This window comes from Macrotis lagotis, chromosome 6 (assembly GCF_037893015.1).
Source record: "Macrotis lagotis isolate mMagLag1 chromosome 6, bilby.v1.9.chrom.fasta, whole genome shotgun sequence".
NCBI lineage: Eukaryota > Metazoa > Chordata > Mammalia > Peramelemorphia > Peramelidae > Macrotis > Macrotis lagotis.
Genome location: NC_133663.1, coordinates 60,552,217 through 60,570,492, shown reverse-complemented (window position 1 = coordinate 60,570,492; position 18,276 = coordinate 60,552,217). Strand labels below are relative to the sequence as shown.

Here is an 18,276-nt window from a genome sequence, read left to right as displayed (position 1 = left end):
GTATTCTTGAACTTTTGATAACATGGAATTAACAATGTTTGTTTTATTTGACCAGAATTTCCTTTGACATAACTTTTCAGAAAAAAATGGATAGAAACATTAGACTATAGTCAGAGGATCTGGATTCAGATATAGACTGTTACTGATCGGATGCCTTTTGGCACACCTAAACACTCAGAAGCTTAATCCTTCATTTGAAAAAGTGGGAAGGGTGGTGCAGCAGATAAAGCACCAGCCCTGGAGTCAGGAGTACCTGGGTTCAAATCCAGTCTCAGAAACTTAATAATTACCTAGCTGAGTGGCCTTGAGCAAGCCACTTAACCCCATTTGTCTTGCAAAAATCTAAAACCAAAACAAAACAAGAACGAAAAAATGGGAAGGTTAGATTTGATGACTTCTAAGATTTCTTTCTTTTTTATATTTAATTTATGGAAAAACCAGGAATTTCTATAACAGTATAATGATAAAAAGATTTTATATATATATATATATATATATGAAACAAATATCATATAATTTGTTGTATTTTTAAAATATATAAGTAATCATGTAATTTTTTTCTTTTTTTTCACTTTTCTCCTTTCCCTCCTTTCCACCCTAGAGTTGCCCTTAGTCACAAATAGGCATATTTTTGGTTATCAGTTCTTTAAGTTCTAAAATTCTGCAAACCAAAGAAACAGATATCCATTATTTTCTTAGGGTATTTACCATCGATACCTTAAACTAAGTTCTAAGTTAATAACCAAAGTCTTTGGTTTACTGTAAGGAAAATGTTTTTTAACACAAGTTTTACAAATGGGAACTGAGAAGATTTTAGCTATAATAAACTGCAAGCTATTTTCCCACTGATGAAGGTATAATGTGTTTTTTACTTGCAGGAAAGTGTTTCTTCCTTTTTAACATGATCTCCTGCAAGATGATGAGTTCTAATTCAGAGGAGGACACTTTGGATGCTTTTCTTCAGTATATCGAGGATATGGGAATGAAGGCCTATGATGGCTTGGTTATTCAGAATGCCTCAGACATTGCTCGAGAGAATGATCGCTTACGAAATGAAACAAACCTGGCTTACTTGAAAGAAAAGAATGAAAAACGTCGCAAACAAGAAGAAGCAATAAAACGGTAAATATAAATACCATCTTACTGAGCCATTCAAAGTAGAATAGAATATGTTTAAGATACAAGGATTGTAATATCATTACAGAGACAAGAGGAGGATTGTAAGAGGATGTTATAGATGATGAGATAAATCAATATAAAGTGAAAGTAGAGACAGAGAAAAATAGAGATAGAGATGACAGAGGTAGAGTCAGAAGTAAAGATGGTGATAAAAGCAGAGAGAGAAAAACAGTGAGAAATTTAAAGTGAGAGAAAGAAGGGAGAGCCAGAGATACATATGGATATTTATATCTATATCTCTTTCTATGTCTCTCTCTCTCTCTCTCTCTCTCTCTCTCTCTCTCTCTTCCTCTTTCACTCTCTCTCCACATGTGAAGGGGGGAGAAGGAATAGGAGAGAGAAAGAGATAGAAAAAGAGACAGAGAAAGAGAAGGAAAGAAACTCATCTATTTGTCTTATTCTTGTCCTTAGCTAATGGATTTGGTAAACGACTTGGTAAGAATTGACTTTCTTTTAACAGAAGTGGATTTCTAAGTATCCCCTTGGTAACAGTTCAGAAGAACAGGCTGTGATACACCAAAAGAACAGTTTAATAGTGGATGTTTGATGGAGATGCTCAACTTTAAAGGCTCTCAATGGTGTTTCATCACTAATCATGCAGTTTCTGTTCCTGCCCATGTTGTGCCCAATTCCCATTAGTGTCGATAGGAATTCTGTGTACCACTGAGGAGAGGACAAATCCTCTGTAGGAACCTTCTGTGCAGTAATCACTAGCTCTTGACTTACTCTAAGAACACCAAATGTTCTTTATATGTGTGTATAGACACATATATACATGAAAGTTTTAAATGGAATAGGTCATAGCTGAAGGATTTAACAACATAGTAAGTAGTCTCTGGTTACATAGCCTGATACTGGCTATATGGTCAAGAACCATTTGTTCTAGTACTCTATCTCCTAGAGGTTGCCTTATTTAAGGCTTCCATGTTGCAGATAAAGTTTAAACACTTGAAATCATGAAAATAAATAAACTGTTGGAGGGATCCTTTTCCCCTTTCTGCATGTAATATAATATGCGATATGTATATATATGTTTGTATGCATGTTCACATCTCTGTATGTGCACACTTATAATTTGAGGTCCAATATATGTTTCTTTTTGTAGTTATTGACAAATTGACATATTGTATTTGGACCTATGAGAGCTGTGCAAATAGTTTAGTCCTACTATGATCATGAAATTTGACAAAGTACCTGTAACTCCAGTATATAAAGGATATGGGAATGAAGGTCTGTGATGGTTTGTTCGATAGACTGAAGTCTTGTTTTTGTACATTTAAACAGGAAGCTTTTCTTAGTATATTAGTGACTTACTCTGTTCTTAAATATATATTTTTTCTTAAATATATAATGCATATATATATATATATATATTTGCAGCATATTCCTTTGACTTTAATGTTTATAAGTCACCTGGAATTACCTTAGATAAACAGTTCTTCTATGCCAGACCAAATTATGTCCTTCAATTTATTTTCTTCACTATATTTTAAAACATTTTTTTAAAAAAAAGACTAATAGCATTAGGTTTTAGAGGATAACATTATGGAGGAAATCATTCCTTTAAAAATGGTACTATTTTAGTGTGATTTTATATTTAAATTTGTCAGACCATTAATTGTAAAGATTATGCATGATCAATTTCCATTTAATTCACAAATGAGCAACAATAGTAGAATGTTTTTACTTTTGGGAGGCCAATCTGTTTTCTGAAGTAATTCCTAAGTAATAGGGTAGAAAGAGCTTTCGTGCTAGAATCACAGAAAATTCATTTATAGTTTGTCTCTGACACTATTCTTGTATTTCTCTGATACATTTTTTGCAAGATTGTCTTTCCAATGCTTGTGGTATGTATATATCAAAATATGGGTTTTGGGAGGAGGTCACAAGCTTTGGCAGGCGTTACCTTGTGAGAAAGGCCTTTTAATAAAGACTTATCTAGCAAGGGGTCAAGAATATATTGTCTGAGGACACTCTTGTCACTTTTAAAGATGGTCATACCAATAAGGATGGCCATGAGATTGATGTAGATTTGGTTACCTCAACAGATGATGGTCCTCTTCTAAGATATGGAAGGTTATTTACCAGGATCAGTAGAGAGAGTATTCAACTATGGATACTGAAGCATACTTTAATCCATGATGCACATGCCTAATATATTTTTTCAAATATCTACAATATTTTATTTCAAGTTTATTTTCATGCTGATTAACAGCTAGTGCAAAGATGGGGAAAACTAAGAAAGAACAGCCTCTAGTTAGAGAAAAGCAGGACCCCAAAGTACAATAAATCACAGAACCAAAAAGTCAGATTTAGGTAGAGAATAGAAGCAAGGAGGAGAAGGCAGGACCAGTTAACCAGTGGAATCATTTCATGTTGATCAAACTGATAGGCAAAATAGTTACTATAAGTCTAGATACTTTAGAATCAAAGTACTAGTTATACTGATGTGTAATCTGAAATGCCTTACTAGCATTCAATATTACCTAGCTACATCTTGTTGTCTTAGTTGCCTCAACCTGTGACTTTGAACTACAATAGTTCTGAAAGTAGTTCAACTTTTGATTGTACCTATATGAGGAACTTTATAAAATGCCTTAGAATTAACTTGTATTCTTCCTGGAGGTGACCCATGTCCATCATTTATACCCTATGCCTAGAGTTTATACTCTTGCTTCTCAAACTCTTTGGTCTTAATCTGAAACTACTTCTTGCCCTGAAAAATTTAATTCTTTATTATTTGGTATATTGCTCCTGTGGTATGGGCCCATACATAGTACTAAGGAGCTTACTTAATTAAATAATTGTTTTATTGAATCAAAAATCTCTAGAGTAATCTTAACAATCATAATAATCATTTATATACATATCATTCCTTCATATTGTAAAGCACAAAGCATGATATGATGTCAAAGTAGTGCATTTATCCAAAGGATTTTGGTTTAAATTCCACTTATGCCTCTAACCTGTGTAACCTCAAGCAAATCATTTAACCGCCTGTTAGGTAGGGTCTCAGTTTTCTCATCTGTAATAAAAAGGGTTTGGATTATATGACCTCAAAAGGTCTTTCCTTTTCTATATCTAAAATGTGGCGAACCCCATGAGGTAGGATATGTAAGGATTATCATCATCATCATTTCATAGACAAGGAATCTGAAGCTCAGAGGGGTTAAGAGAATTTTTTAAGCTAATAAATATCAGAACTAAAATTTGAAAATAGATATTTTGCTAGAAACCAGTACTGGCTATATGGTCACAATGATGCACTATATTGCTCCACATCTCATTTCAGTCCCTGATTTGTTGTGTGACCAGCAGATAAATCTTTAGGCATTTTTCAGTTATTACAATGATAAGGAAAAGAAGTACATTAGTCTATCTCATGTTAATATTTAATAAAATGATTGTGTATTTTGCCAAAATATATCTGTCAATACTATGGAAAATAGGGGAGGCTAGGTGGTGCAGTGGATAGAGTACCTGCCCTGGAGTCAGGAGGACCTGAGTTCAAATCTGACCTCAGACACTTAATAATTACCTAGCTGTGTGGTTTTGGGCAAGCCACTTAACCCCATTGCCTTGCAAAAAAAAACCTAACAAAAATTATGAAAAAGAATATTTTCACAAAGTTCAATTATTTTTATCCTTATGAATGAAAATTTCTATTTTGATATAAGAAGAAATTAAGGAGGAAAGGGACAATCTCTTGATTTTAAAAAAATACATAGGTTGCTTTCTCCCTATGGAGTGGATGCATTTCTTCTTTCATGTGTCTTCTAAATATACTCTTTTTTTTAGACTACTGCAAACAATTTAGATGCAGCTGGTTTGTAATTGTTAATTTGTATTTGGGTGGGAGAATCAGAACAATGGGAGAAAGGTTGACTGGAAAGCTAGAGGGGGGAAAAAGGATAATAAATAAACTTGGTAAAAAAGAATTTACAAAGACATCTAGGCAGGGAACAGTGCTGAAACAAACTAGAAAAAGTAAGGATTTTTATGTTTGGGGCAAAATTAGTTGTGTGTGTGTGTGTGTGGACAGCTGCAGTCTAAAAAATTCATTCCATGTTTCTGATCACTTTTTTTCCCCTCTCTCCAGATTATATATATATATATATATATATATATATATATATGCACATATATATATGCACATATATATATACACACACACATATATATGTATAGATATAAATATCTATATATATCCAAAGATATATGTATATATATGCATATATATTCTTTAATAGTTTAAAATATAAAATATATCTTAATATATGATATAACACTTTGAAGTTATATCATATATACTTTTCTATATTTGGATATATTTATTATCTATATATCTGCATACTATCACTATCATCTAACCTTTGTTCTTCATTACTTTTCCCCTTAATCTACTGCCTTTAATTCCTTCTACCTAGACTCAGGGCTGCAAATGCATATGTATGATTCTTTGCAACCCTAAAGTGCTTCATAAAATCTACATATTTTTTATCATCCTAATTTATGTATGCTAAATGTGGTTTCCCCAAAACTTAAAATATAATTTTGTACTATTAACACATACAAATATGTGTGATAAAGGCTTAAAATTATATCCCACCCATAAAAAACCACAGACATATAATTTAAAGGTGGAAATATGTATATAGAGCATTTAAGGTTTTGTATACATATTAATTCATACATAAACACACATATACATATACATACATAGACATTAAGCAATTAAAACATCCTTTTTATAAATATATATGTATGTATTCATAGAAACCTGTGCTTCTGTGTGTGTATGTATGTTTATTGAACAACATTCCAGGTGAGGGTGAGGGAGTGGGCTCCAAAGCCAGAAGATGGAGGTGAAGTGGGTTGATGGGCAAAAGAGAGGTACTAGAAAAGAGGTGTCTTTATTTACATTTTTAATTAATTAACTAATTTTTCCAACTGCATGCAAAGATAGTTTTCAACATTCATTTTTTGGTAAAGTACTGAGTTCCACATTTTTTCCTCTCCCCTGGCTCCCTTCTCCCCTCCTCTTGTCAGCAAGTAATCTAATAGAGGTTATACATGCATAAATATGTTAGATATATTTCCATATTAATCATGTTGTGAAAGAAGAATTAGAGCAAAATGGGAAATACCATGAGAGGGAGAAAAATAAAACAATTTTTAAAAATGAAAAATCATAAGTTTGGGTCTGCATTCAGGCTCTGTAGTTCCTGCTTTGGAGGTGGATGATATTTTCCATCACAAGTAAAGAGGCACCATTGTTTTAGAATCCTGGGATAGAATTCTGGGGAATGGAAGAGAGCAGTCACAACCCAATGGGGGTGTGTATGTAAATTCATGTTGCAATATCCAACAGAGACAACTGAAGGCCCCAGGAGGGAGTACTTCCCACAATATCCCTCTCTGACAAGGTTTTTCTTGCCCAGCCCTAGTAATAGTTCTACTTTGAAGGATTGCAGGTGGAAAATCTAAACTCAGAAACTCCTGCTTGTAAAAATCTAGGTGCAAGATCCTTTGGAATCTATGAAACAGATGAACCAGTTTGATATTAGAAGTACTACAAGAGGAGCATTTTGAACTTGCAACCCTGGAATTGCAATTTTATCTAAGGCTATACATAGTGCTCCCAGTGATGATAAGTAAATGATTCCTGAAGGAAGTGCCTGGAAGGAAGAAGGTTTGAACTCACACAACAATGGCAAGTCATAATTAAGAACAGTTCAATCAATAGATATTGAGTCAACATTATGTTCCAGATATCGTTTTATTTACTGATACAAAAGGAAGAAGGGAAAACAAAACAAAACAACAATCAATGATTGCTTTCAAGGACTTCGCATTTTAATCAGTGAGACAACAAGGAAAGTATTGTTTGGATTAAATATATATATATATATATATATATATATGCATATATGCATGTGTGTGCATACATATATACATGTACATATATACGTATTATCAAAAGCACATAAGATGGCAAAATATGGACTGGGGACACGAAATGCTTCTTGTCTATGGGATTTAATGAGCTTTAGAGGAAGCCAGGGGTTGGATTTGAGGAAGGAAAGCAAGTATTTCAGGCAAAAGTAACTACTAGTGTAATGTCTCAGATACAGAAGCTTATTCATCAAGGTTGAGCAAAATACCCAGAAGCCAATGTCACTGGAATATAAAGTGTGTGGAGGGGAGTAAAGTGGAAGATAAGTGGGAAGGGACGAAAGGCTCAGGTTAGGAAGCTCAGAAGAGCATTTTATATGGGATCTTGTTATAAAAGTAAGCAACACAATTTATTGAGTAGGATGATGACAGTCAGAATTGCAAATTAGGAAAATCATTTTGGCAAGTGAATGGTGGATAGTTCAGACTAGGGAGAATAATTAGAAGGCTAATGTGATATTCCAGATGAGAAGTGATGAGAGTTTGTCCTTGAGTAAGGGATAGGTGAGTAGAGAGAAAAGAATGTAAATTAGAGATATCCTGAAGATAGAACAGGAAGTTTTCACAATAGGAAAGATGGATATATGAGCAGATTCTGAATTAAGAAACAAGTATAAATTATATAATGGGTGAAAGATCTTATTCTGCATCAAAGTAGGAAAATTGAAAAGTAGGGAAGTTTTTTTTTAAGGTGGGGCTCAAGAGTTCTGCTTTTGACATATTCAGTTTAAGGAAAGAGATCCAAAATAAGATGTCTACTATGTCATTGGTGATGTGTTACATGAGCTCAAGAAAGAGAGTAGGGGTGAATATATAGATCTGAGATTGGAATCACCAGAATATAGAGGACTCTTATGAATACCTAGAGGGAATATTTAGGAGAAGGTGATCAGCAATGTCAGGGGAGGATAGAGCCCAAGAAAAGAACATGTAATCTGCCAGTGAAAAAATCCTTAGTAACTCTTAAGAAAATATTTCCAATTGAATGATGAAGTCAAATACTAGATAAGAGAGAGTTTAGAAGGGTGGAGAGGAAGTGAGTCTTTTGGAGATATGGAATAAAGAATGGTCAGATCAAGTGAGGAGTTTTTTTTTAAGGAAGTAAAGAAAAAAAGCACATTTATTAAGCACTGATTTAGCCCTAATTCAATTACAAATATCTCAATTGATCTTAACAACAACCTAGGAAATAGATGCTATTATAATTCCCATTTTATTGTTGAGGAAAACAAGGTCTAAGAGGTTCAGTCAGGTATATAGGGTCATGAAACAAGTGAAAGGCTGATGTTGGATTCACCTTAGGCAATAGGGAGAGAACAAGTCTATGGAGAGTGATTACAGGTAAGAGAAAGGAGAAGATAAAAGCCTCAATCAAAACAAACAAATGAAAACAGATTTAGCTGTCAAATTATGCCAATCAAATTTATGTCTTAGTTGAGTATACATAGATAGCTTGTATCCTAAACTATTCCCCTGAGGTAAAGAAAATAAGTTTTAAGATTCTGAGAAACTGAACACTAAACTGACCTTTATTTCTAAAGTCACCATCTAGAGAAAATCCTATTTCCATTGGCTTACAATAATAAAACTGACCAGAAGGCACAGAGTAGTTTGTTTGGAATAATACTGTGTGGTTTTTATTCATGAAACAAATGATATCATATCTGTTGTCTGTCTAAATACTGTTGATTTCAGAAGTTCCGGTTAGATCTCAACACCGATTGTTGCTGTTGTTCTTTTGAGTAACAGCAATAATGTTGCTGTATTTTTTTAAACAAAAACTAGGTAAAAGAAGCTAAAAGAAGGAATCTTTCATGGGTAATTTTAGAACCTGTGGCATTTAGGTAAGGGCATTCCTATGTTTCTCATTTTAAAAAATACTCCTGTTCAGGAAGGTGGCAAAAGTAACACCACCAATAGCAACATTGTCATTGTTCATAAGAACAATAGCAATAATAATTTTCTTATGTAGACCATCCTAACTTTTGTCATTCTTTTTGACCTGATGGAAGAATTTTTTTCTTTGTTCTGTTTTAACTTAAAGATTTTATTTATTTTGAGTTTTACAATTTTCCCTCTCCCCCCACCCCCACGGAAGGCAATTTGCCAGTCTTTACATTGTTTCCTTGCTATACCTTGGTCCAAATTGAATGTGATGAGAGAGAAATCATATCTTAAGGAAGAAAAATAAAGGTATAAGAGATAGCAAGATCAGACAATAAGATATCAGTGGTTTTTTTCCCTAAGTAAAAAGTAATAGTCCTTGGTCTTTGTTCAAACCCCCACAGCTCTTTATCTGGATACAGATGATATTCTCCATTGCAGACAGCCCCAAATTGTCCCTGATTGTTGTACTGATGGAATGAGCGAGTCCATCAAGGTTGATCATTACCCCCATGTTGCTGTTAGGATGTACAGTGTTTATCTGGTTCTGCTTATCTCACTCAGCATCAGTTCATGTAAATCCCTCCAGAATTTCCCTGAATTCCCATCCCTCCTGGTTTCTAATAGAACAATAGTGTTCCATGACATACATATACCATAGTTTGCTAAGCCATTCCTCAATTGAAGGACTTTTACTTGATTTCAAATTCTCTGCCACCACAAACAGGGCTGCTATGAATATTTTTGTACAAGTGATGTTTTTACCCTCTTTTCATCATCTCTTCAGGGTATAGATGATGAAAGAATTCTTAATGATTGATGGTCATAGGGAACCTGGAGGGACTGCTCTCTGAACATCTTCCAAAAATGCTCTGTTGGAATATGGAAGGAGGTCAATGAGAAGGATTAAAAAGGAAATGAAGAGGAGTAACTACCACAAAAAATCCATACTTTCTTGATAATGTCTATCCCTATGGCTATCCAACACATGTTATCTCTCTTCTATCATCCTTTTTGGGTCAATGGATTTAATTCATAAAGACCAAATCATATTCCCATTACTCCAATCTCAATACTTGCATGTGTGTGATTATTTAAAGGTAATGGGGAGTAGAGTGTAAAGAATGGTAGTCTTGATATCTTGAAAATAGATAGATTCAAGTGGTTTCTTATATTAGCTATATGGCATCGGACAAATCATTTAATTCCTTTGTATTTCAGTTCCCTCAACTATTTTGGGGAGTAACACTATTTTTCATATATATGTTACAGGGTACAGGGTAGCTAAGGAAAAATATAGGAGATAGCATATTTAAATGAGATAATGAAAATTGATGTAAATATAAATACAATTATACTGAAATTACACTGAAAAATTGTTCCCTTCCCTCTCTCCTCCAAGTCCTTTTCTCTAGGTTGCTATATTTTCCCCAATAAGATAATGATATTTTCAACTTTGGAATAAAAACAAACACAAAAAAGGACTACCTTTTAAAAAGTCACAGAAATATTTCAAATTCCCATTGACTTTAGGCTAGGCTCTAGGTTCACGTCTACAATTAAAACAGCACTGCCTTGTTGTTTTACTTGCAATTCCTATAACTTCTAAGAGGAAATTGTTAATTCTGTTTATTTGAAAATACTTTGACAAAAGTGGTCATAATGTTTATTTCTGTCAGCTTTTGAAGGCATATCCTCTGATTTACTAGACAGAAAAAAATTCATCAAATGTTGACATTTTAGCAAGTCACAGATGGAGACTATTTGACCTGGAAAGGCCATTGATGGTATTTCTGTTTGAAATATATAAGCTACAGTTTTAGAAATGCAGCGTATTCCAGGCATTGCTATAGAAATGAAGGGACTTAGAATAGATGACCTCAAAGGGTCTCTCTAGTATGAAGATCCTATGCTCCAATGATCACTGTAAACATGGAATTAGGGTTTCTGAAGCTAACCCTTATTGATAAGATTCTCACTGAAAAATCTCATACATGAGTTAAGATGAATTAACCAGAAACATGAAATATTCCTCTGCTTCTAAAAAAATATACCCAATGATCTAACTATTTTGGAACTTGATAGTCTAATTTCTGATTCCAAAAATGACCTAAATTTGTAGCTTCCATTAGCTGTTTTTGTACCTTAATCTTGTGCCTTTAATTGAATATTTCAGGGGATGTAACTGGAGAAAAAAATCCCAAAATATAAAGTGTTCATGTTGTTATTCTTCAAAACTGAGCTGACAAGTTCCTGTGAGAAATAATTCATTTGGATCCCTACTCTTCCAATGAGCATCAATCAATTTGATAATGATTCCATAGTGGGAAGTGATTATAAGTTCTGTATATTACATCCCAGAGCTATGAGCTACAGACTCTAAGCTCACTTGCATAATCATGGAAAGCTAACTAAGGGCCATCCATCCTTGTTTTTCTTTTCTGTGGTGATCAAACCCAGAGGGGTGAAGTTGCCTGAATTATATGAAAAGTCCTCCAATTTAATTGTGTGCCTCTGGACCAATCCCTCTTAAGCAACATAAGAAAGTGACCATCTTGAGGGCAGCTAGGTGGGGCTGTGGATAGAGTACCAGCCCTAGAGGCAGGAGGATCTTATTTAAAAATCTACTCTCAGAAGCTATGTGACCTTGGGCAAGTCACTTCACCCTGATTACCTCACATCCAGGGCCATCTCTAGTCATTCTAACCCAGATTTGACTACTGGACCAAGATGGGTCTGGAGGAGGAACTGAAGCTGGTGACTTAATAGAATACTCCCTAACTCAACTCCAATTCATGTGCATGTCATGGCATCACTTCCCTGATATATTCAAGAATTAAAGACAAACATCATCATCATCATCATTATCTTTAGTCACTCTAAAATGCCTAGGTCATTTAGGGTAGCAAACTCTATAAATAAAGGGTCCTGGAAGAAGGGAGTTATTTTAGATAGTGAGGATGATCTGAGGTAAGGGGACATGGACTCCTTAATTAAGTGCCATTATTTCAGACCTCTGTCACAGTCTTTTTATTGTGGGTGGGAAAATTTTAATCCCCAAACTCCACAAATGATCCTGAGGCATAAGAATTAGAAGGGAAAACACAATCATCCAACATGCTGTTGTAAATTCTAATGGGTTTGTTTATGTTATTAAATCAGATTGATTTTTATGTATTTATTTATAAAAGCTTATCTCATACAAACAAGGCTAGTTTCAAATGTCAATACACCATGTTGCAAAGTCTTAGTATGGAAATCCACATATGTGAACAAAGATTGATGAACTAGAACACCGTCAATATTCTCCAGTAACAACTTGTTTTTAAAATCAAGGAGAAAGTTTAACTTCTCTTTCCACTGAAATTACTTGATCTTACTTTCTGTTTACTTACATGGGTACCTGTTATTTAGTCTTGGTAGAATTTAAGATCCTTGAAGGGAGGATCTGTTTCAATTTTGTCTGTGTAGCTCCATTACCTAGAATAATGCTTAGCATGTATTAATTCCCTAATAAATGTTTGTTTAATTGATCATAATGGGACTGGGAATGACTTAAGATGACTCTTAGATGTTATGAGAAACCAAAACTGTATTTTGTGTTTTTTCACCAATTTCCATGAATCAGACAATTTGACTTTTGAAATTTTTGACAAATAGATTGAAAAAACTGGTTTTTATTCAAGTTTTCATACATTGTGGTCACTTAATATTACCCAGAACCCCCCTGGCAATAATCTAACCCTCTACATAGTAAATGAATCATGGAAACAAATCAGAGCACAGGACACTTCTCATTAAATATCTTTTTTGGTGACCTAGAGCTTTTCCAACAAGCTACCCTGCCCCCCACTCCCAATCGAAAACAATTTGGAAGATGTATCCTAATTGCAGCAAAGCAGCAGTGACAGAAAGGGTTACTTAGCCTGATTAGAAACAACTCTGTTCCTTGTGGATATTCCCAAGGGATCTATACAAGATTATATTTTCTATTTAAAAGTGACAGTCAGAATTGAAATCAGATTACCTCTGACTTTTTATATACAACTATATTTACATATTTGCACTTTTTAATTCTTTGCCTATCTAGGTTCCACTCTGTCAGAGTCTTCCAAATGAAGCAAAATGGACCAAACATTTGGTCTGATATTAAAATGATAAAAATTAATAATAATAATATCTGCGCTTTTATGCTATGTGTTATTACTTATGGAGTAGATGCTGATAGTATCAGTAACTGAAATTATTAATATTTTTAAAGGATAGTTTTCCCTCAAAGACCTATTCTCATAGTGAGTGACTTTTTATCAGAAAAATGGTACATACTGAATACATTCTGTCTCTCTAAGCAGTCTTTATGAAATCAAGCTGTGCTTTGGACCTGGGGTATCAATTGAAACTTGAAGAGTTTTAGGAGGACATAAACTGATGGATTTATTTCATTCTTGTCTTGCATGACATATTCCTCTACTTGGTCATAAATAACTTTTATTTATGTGACTTGTTATCCAATGGAAGCAGTTCAAACATATAGTGATAAACTATAATATAAATATATTTATGTATATACATATAAATATATACACATATACCTAAAATTGTACAGATATGGTATTATATACCTTTCAGACTATTGGGTTTACTGGCCAAAATATTTTGTTTCATCCTCAGATATATCTAAAGGAACAAGGGACCAGAGCAATCACCAACCATTTCTTTCCTGCCCTATCCCCAACCTCATACACAAATATATACACCACACATATTCCCATTAAAAATATGCCTCAAATTAGGGCCTGGGAAGATTTTTATGAACTGTGTCAGCTGATCTGATCTAATCTGATCTGAATTTCTGACCTAATTTTGCAGTAGGATTTAAAGATCCTTCAGAGAAAACAAGATTAATGTGCTGATAAAGAAGAGAGATTAAAGAGTAGAAAATGCCTTAATAATCTTTTCTAATTTCTGCTTCTTGGGTCTGTGATTAGTTTAAATCACTATTTTCTGAAAATCATTTCAGAGGATCAGAAATTGTTTAGGTTGTCTGTAATTGAAAATAAGTTAGACATTGCACTTTAAAGACAGAAAGGAAGAAATAAATGAAAGAACAAAGGAAAGAAAGAAGAAAAGAGAGATGGAAGGAAGGAAGGAATAAAAGAAGGAAGGAAAGAAGGAAGGAAGGAAAAGTTAAAAACAGTGTAATTTGGATAACTTTGTACTCAATATAGCATTATTTTTATCCTCTGAAATGATTTCCTATTCCCTATTGTATGTGTATATATATATATGTATATATATATATATATATATACACACACACACACACACACACCTTTGGAAGGAAGGAGTCAATAAATTATCTAATTGAAAGTAAATGGGTTTCTTCTCATCTCCCTGATGGTAACCATATCAAAGTCAAAAATAATGATAATACCCTAAGAATCAAGTTCCTTAGATGATAAATCCATTTAGGAAAGTAAATATAGGAAGAACAAATACATGAATGTTGTCATTAAAATATAAGTTTTTTGAAGGAAGGGACTGGAGTTTTTTGTTTTCTATAGAGCCTATCATTTTGACTGGCACACCATAGACATTTAAGAAATGTTTATGAGTGAATGAGTGGAGTCCTGCCACTCTGGAAGTCTAATGAACTTTATTCTTTTAGAGCTTGTTTTGAGTTCCCCACAGGGGGAACAAGACTCAGAGATCAATGTCATATTTCATGAAATTCATTCATGACATTCATTTCTCAGTTGTCAACACACAAATCCATACACACACAGAAGCTTATACTACATTCTAATACAAATTTGAGTACCTTTTAAATTGCTTTAAAAGATCCTATAAATGTGGAATTTCAAAACCTATCTAATGCTCTGCCCCTTTTCTCTTCTACAATATCACCATTTTTGGATTCTAAGATTGGATGTAATGGAACCATGATAAGGAGTCTGGATTTGACTTTTCAAAGGGAAATCCCTTCATCAGGCAATTTTCAATAGGTGACTTGATCAACAATTTATTGTTTTCAAAAATTTCAAGTCCAATTTTTCTTCTCTATTTTAGCAAATATTTTCACATTTTAGAAAGCTCAGTCGTGGATCTTTATTTGAGGTAAACAGACAGATGTTGACCAGAGGAGGGGCTTTTGCAAAGGTCACTCAGGATAAACACAAACAGAAATGGACCAGTCAGTCAGCATCAGTATTAAGCTTTCATAACAAGGAAGGAATTGCAGTGAACAGATGTCAGTGGTTGCTCAACCCCGACCATAGCAGAATGAATGACTGGGGGGAAACTCATCAAAACATGTAAGGTAGTATTTCTTTTTGAAATGATTTTAAATGTTGGGTAAATGGCTATAGATTAGTTAAGGCACTAGATGCTCTCTCTGGCTATGCTGATATTCTAACAGAGCTGAGGTTGGCATTAAGCTTAAACTAAAGGACAGTTACTGTACATGTTCAAAAGGACAGATAAGGATCAGAAATTGTTTCAGAAGAAGTCAGGGTATTTTTATTTTACTACACTTGCAAAGGAGAATGTATCCAACACAATAAACAAAAATGTCAGAGTAAAATATAAACAACCTGATAAATATCTTCCAAAAAACCTTCTCTTCAAATTTAAAGTAGCTTCAAGGAGACAGCTTCATTTCCAATTTAGAGTTTACCTTGAATTTCATTTTAATAATTTATTGACATAGGGGAAACTACTGTTGGCCAAAACATATGTTTCTCCATTAATTTTGCCCTCAAACAAATGACTTTAGTGAGAAGCTATGCTAGAAAATTCCCTATTTGGACATAGATGACAGAATATTCATGTTGAGCTTATGATTTGCTTGGAGCAAGACCTTCAGGAAGAATATGAGAAAGAAGAATAGAAATTAATGCTGGCCTTAACAAAGAAAGATTTGAAGAAAGAAAACTGCTGCAATCCAAGTTTATTCTTGCAAGAGAAAAGGGATCAGCAATGTATTTTATTGGAAGCAGATTATTATTATTATTATTTTCTGAGTAAAATTCACTTTACACATTTTAGTCCTGGCTAAAGTAAAATGTGTGGCAAATTCTGATGTGAGAACCAGAAGATACATGTTCTAGCCAATTTCAGGGGGTTCTAAAGATATGATAAGAGGCATTATTTTCCTCATGAATATATTGCATATGTACTTTGATTCCATCTGTCAGAAATCCCTTCCTTCAATTGAGATCACTTGCAACTCATACTCACGCAGTTTTCTGTTATTGAGAGGTCCAGTGATTGTAGCCACCCAGCTATTATAGATCAGAGACAGAGGTTGAAGCCAGCTCTTCATGACACCTAGTCACCTAATCCTTTATTTCTATGTCTATGACATCACTATGCCAGTACCTACTCCTTTTGTTATTTCTCTATTTAAGTTTTTATTGGATTAATGATTTCATTGGTTTATATGGCACCCAGGGAGAAAGCTGTTCTACTAAAGATAGGTAACTTCACTAAAACTTAGAGTCCTAAGGGATTTCCCAAGACACTGAGATGTGAATTGACTTGATAAGGTCACACAACTGATATGTGTAGATGGTAGTTCTTTCCTTTGAGAATGCCTTGGGGACAAGAGCTTTCTTTTGCCTCTTTTTGAATACATTGCATTTAGTGAGATACCTGATATATTTTGAGGTTGCTGTTCAATCACTTCAGTCATATCTATTTCCATTTGGGGTTTTCTTGGAAAAGATAATGGCAAAGAAATTCCCTTCTCCAGCTCATTTTACAGATGAGAAACTGGGGCAAGGAGGGTTAAGGGACTTGCCCAAGGACACACGGAATATAATTCTCTGAGATTGGATTTGTAATCATCACAATATAAATACTTAGTGGTACAAAACATATGATTCATACTCAGTGTTCTGAAGTCGTTCATAATTTTAAGTCTTTTGCTGTTGATATTCTTTAAAATGCTGTTATTATTTTTAAATAAAGTTCTCCTCCTTTTCTATATATCCGTTAAATAAATTTTTCTAGATTTATATGAATTCATACCTTTCATAATTTTTCCAGTGCAATAATATTCTATTATATTCATTTAACTATATGAACCATTAACTATATTTTTATGAAAACAAAGACTGCTGTTATATGTGTGTGTGTGTGTGTGTGTGTGTGTGTGTGTGTGTGTGTTATTTAATCTTTTCTTTGATCTTTTGGGAGTAAAAACATGTAGATTTATGATTGCGTCAAAGGCTAAGATATCATTTAAATATACTTTGGGTATAGTTCAAAATCAGATGACTAGATATTGCATTCATTCTCTTGTTACTTTGAAAGAAATTTCTTTTTTTTTTTCTATTCATTGCTGCTTGATTTTTATTATATTTATACATAGAGAAGTAATATTTGTAGGTTTGTTTTATATCTGGCTAATTTATTTCAAAGTTATTACTTCAAACTTCATTTTATTTCTTAATGTTCTCTAGATAAAGTATTTATCATCTGCAAAAAATGATCATTTAATTTCATTTTTGCCTATATTTATCACATCAATTTGTTTTTCTTTTCTTATTGTTATAACTAACATTTCTAGACTTCTATAATAGTAATGGTAATGACCATCCTTACTTTACCTCTGATGTTTTCAAAAATTTCAGCAGTATTTCTTCATTACTAATAATACTAGGTGTTCATTTTAGATAGCTTTCCCTATTTAATATTCCCTATTATTAACTTTCCTATTTTAAGCTTTCCCTGTATTAATATTAAGCTATATTATATTAGCTTCCCTATATTTCCCCTATGTTAAGACTAATTCCCTATATTAGTGTTGCCTATATCATTTGGTTTTTTTATTTGTTTTTTTTATGTTTTCAGTGTGTGGTACATTGTTTCTTTAAGATTTTTCATAAGAAACATTTAATGAGGATAAGGAGTTTAAAAAGTGACTTGTACAAAGGAAGATATTTATATGTATTGTGAAAAGATGTAAGATTTTGCCACTGTTATGGATGAACATTTTGATACTTCTTTTAAAGAATTTCATTTTAACATAGACTGTGAAAATAGAAGTACAAAAATATGTACATCTTTCTGATTGGATTTTGGAAGGTTGTGAAGATAAAATTATCTGTAGTGTAGATTTGGAAACATGGCATTGCTATCAACAAAATGAGTTTATGCCTCATTCTTAGGGGAGCATTTTAATATTAAAGAGGCAGAGAATTACTCCTTATTTATTAAAACTAGATAAATGTAATTGTGACAAAACATCCCAGT

General features: G+C 33.4%; 1 protein-coding gene across 1 annotated transcript in view; it reads left to right on the top strand.

Annotated features, from left to right (window-relative positions):
• Positions 1–901: 901 nt before the first annotated feature.
• Positions 902–18,276, top strand: part of NYAP2 (neuronal tyrosine-phosphorylated phosphoinositide-3-kinase adaptor 2) — a 318,657-nt gene continuing 301,282 nt past the window's right edge. The window contains exon 1 of the mRNA XM_074192541.1: positions 902–1,122. Coding sequence (XP_074048642.1) covers positions 902–1,122 — 221 coding nt within the window. The remainder of the gene's footprint in view (positions 1,123–18,276) is intronic.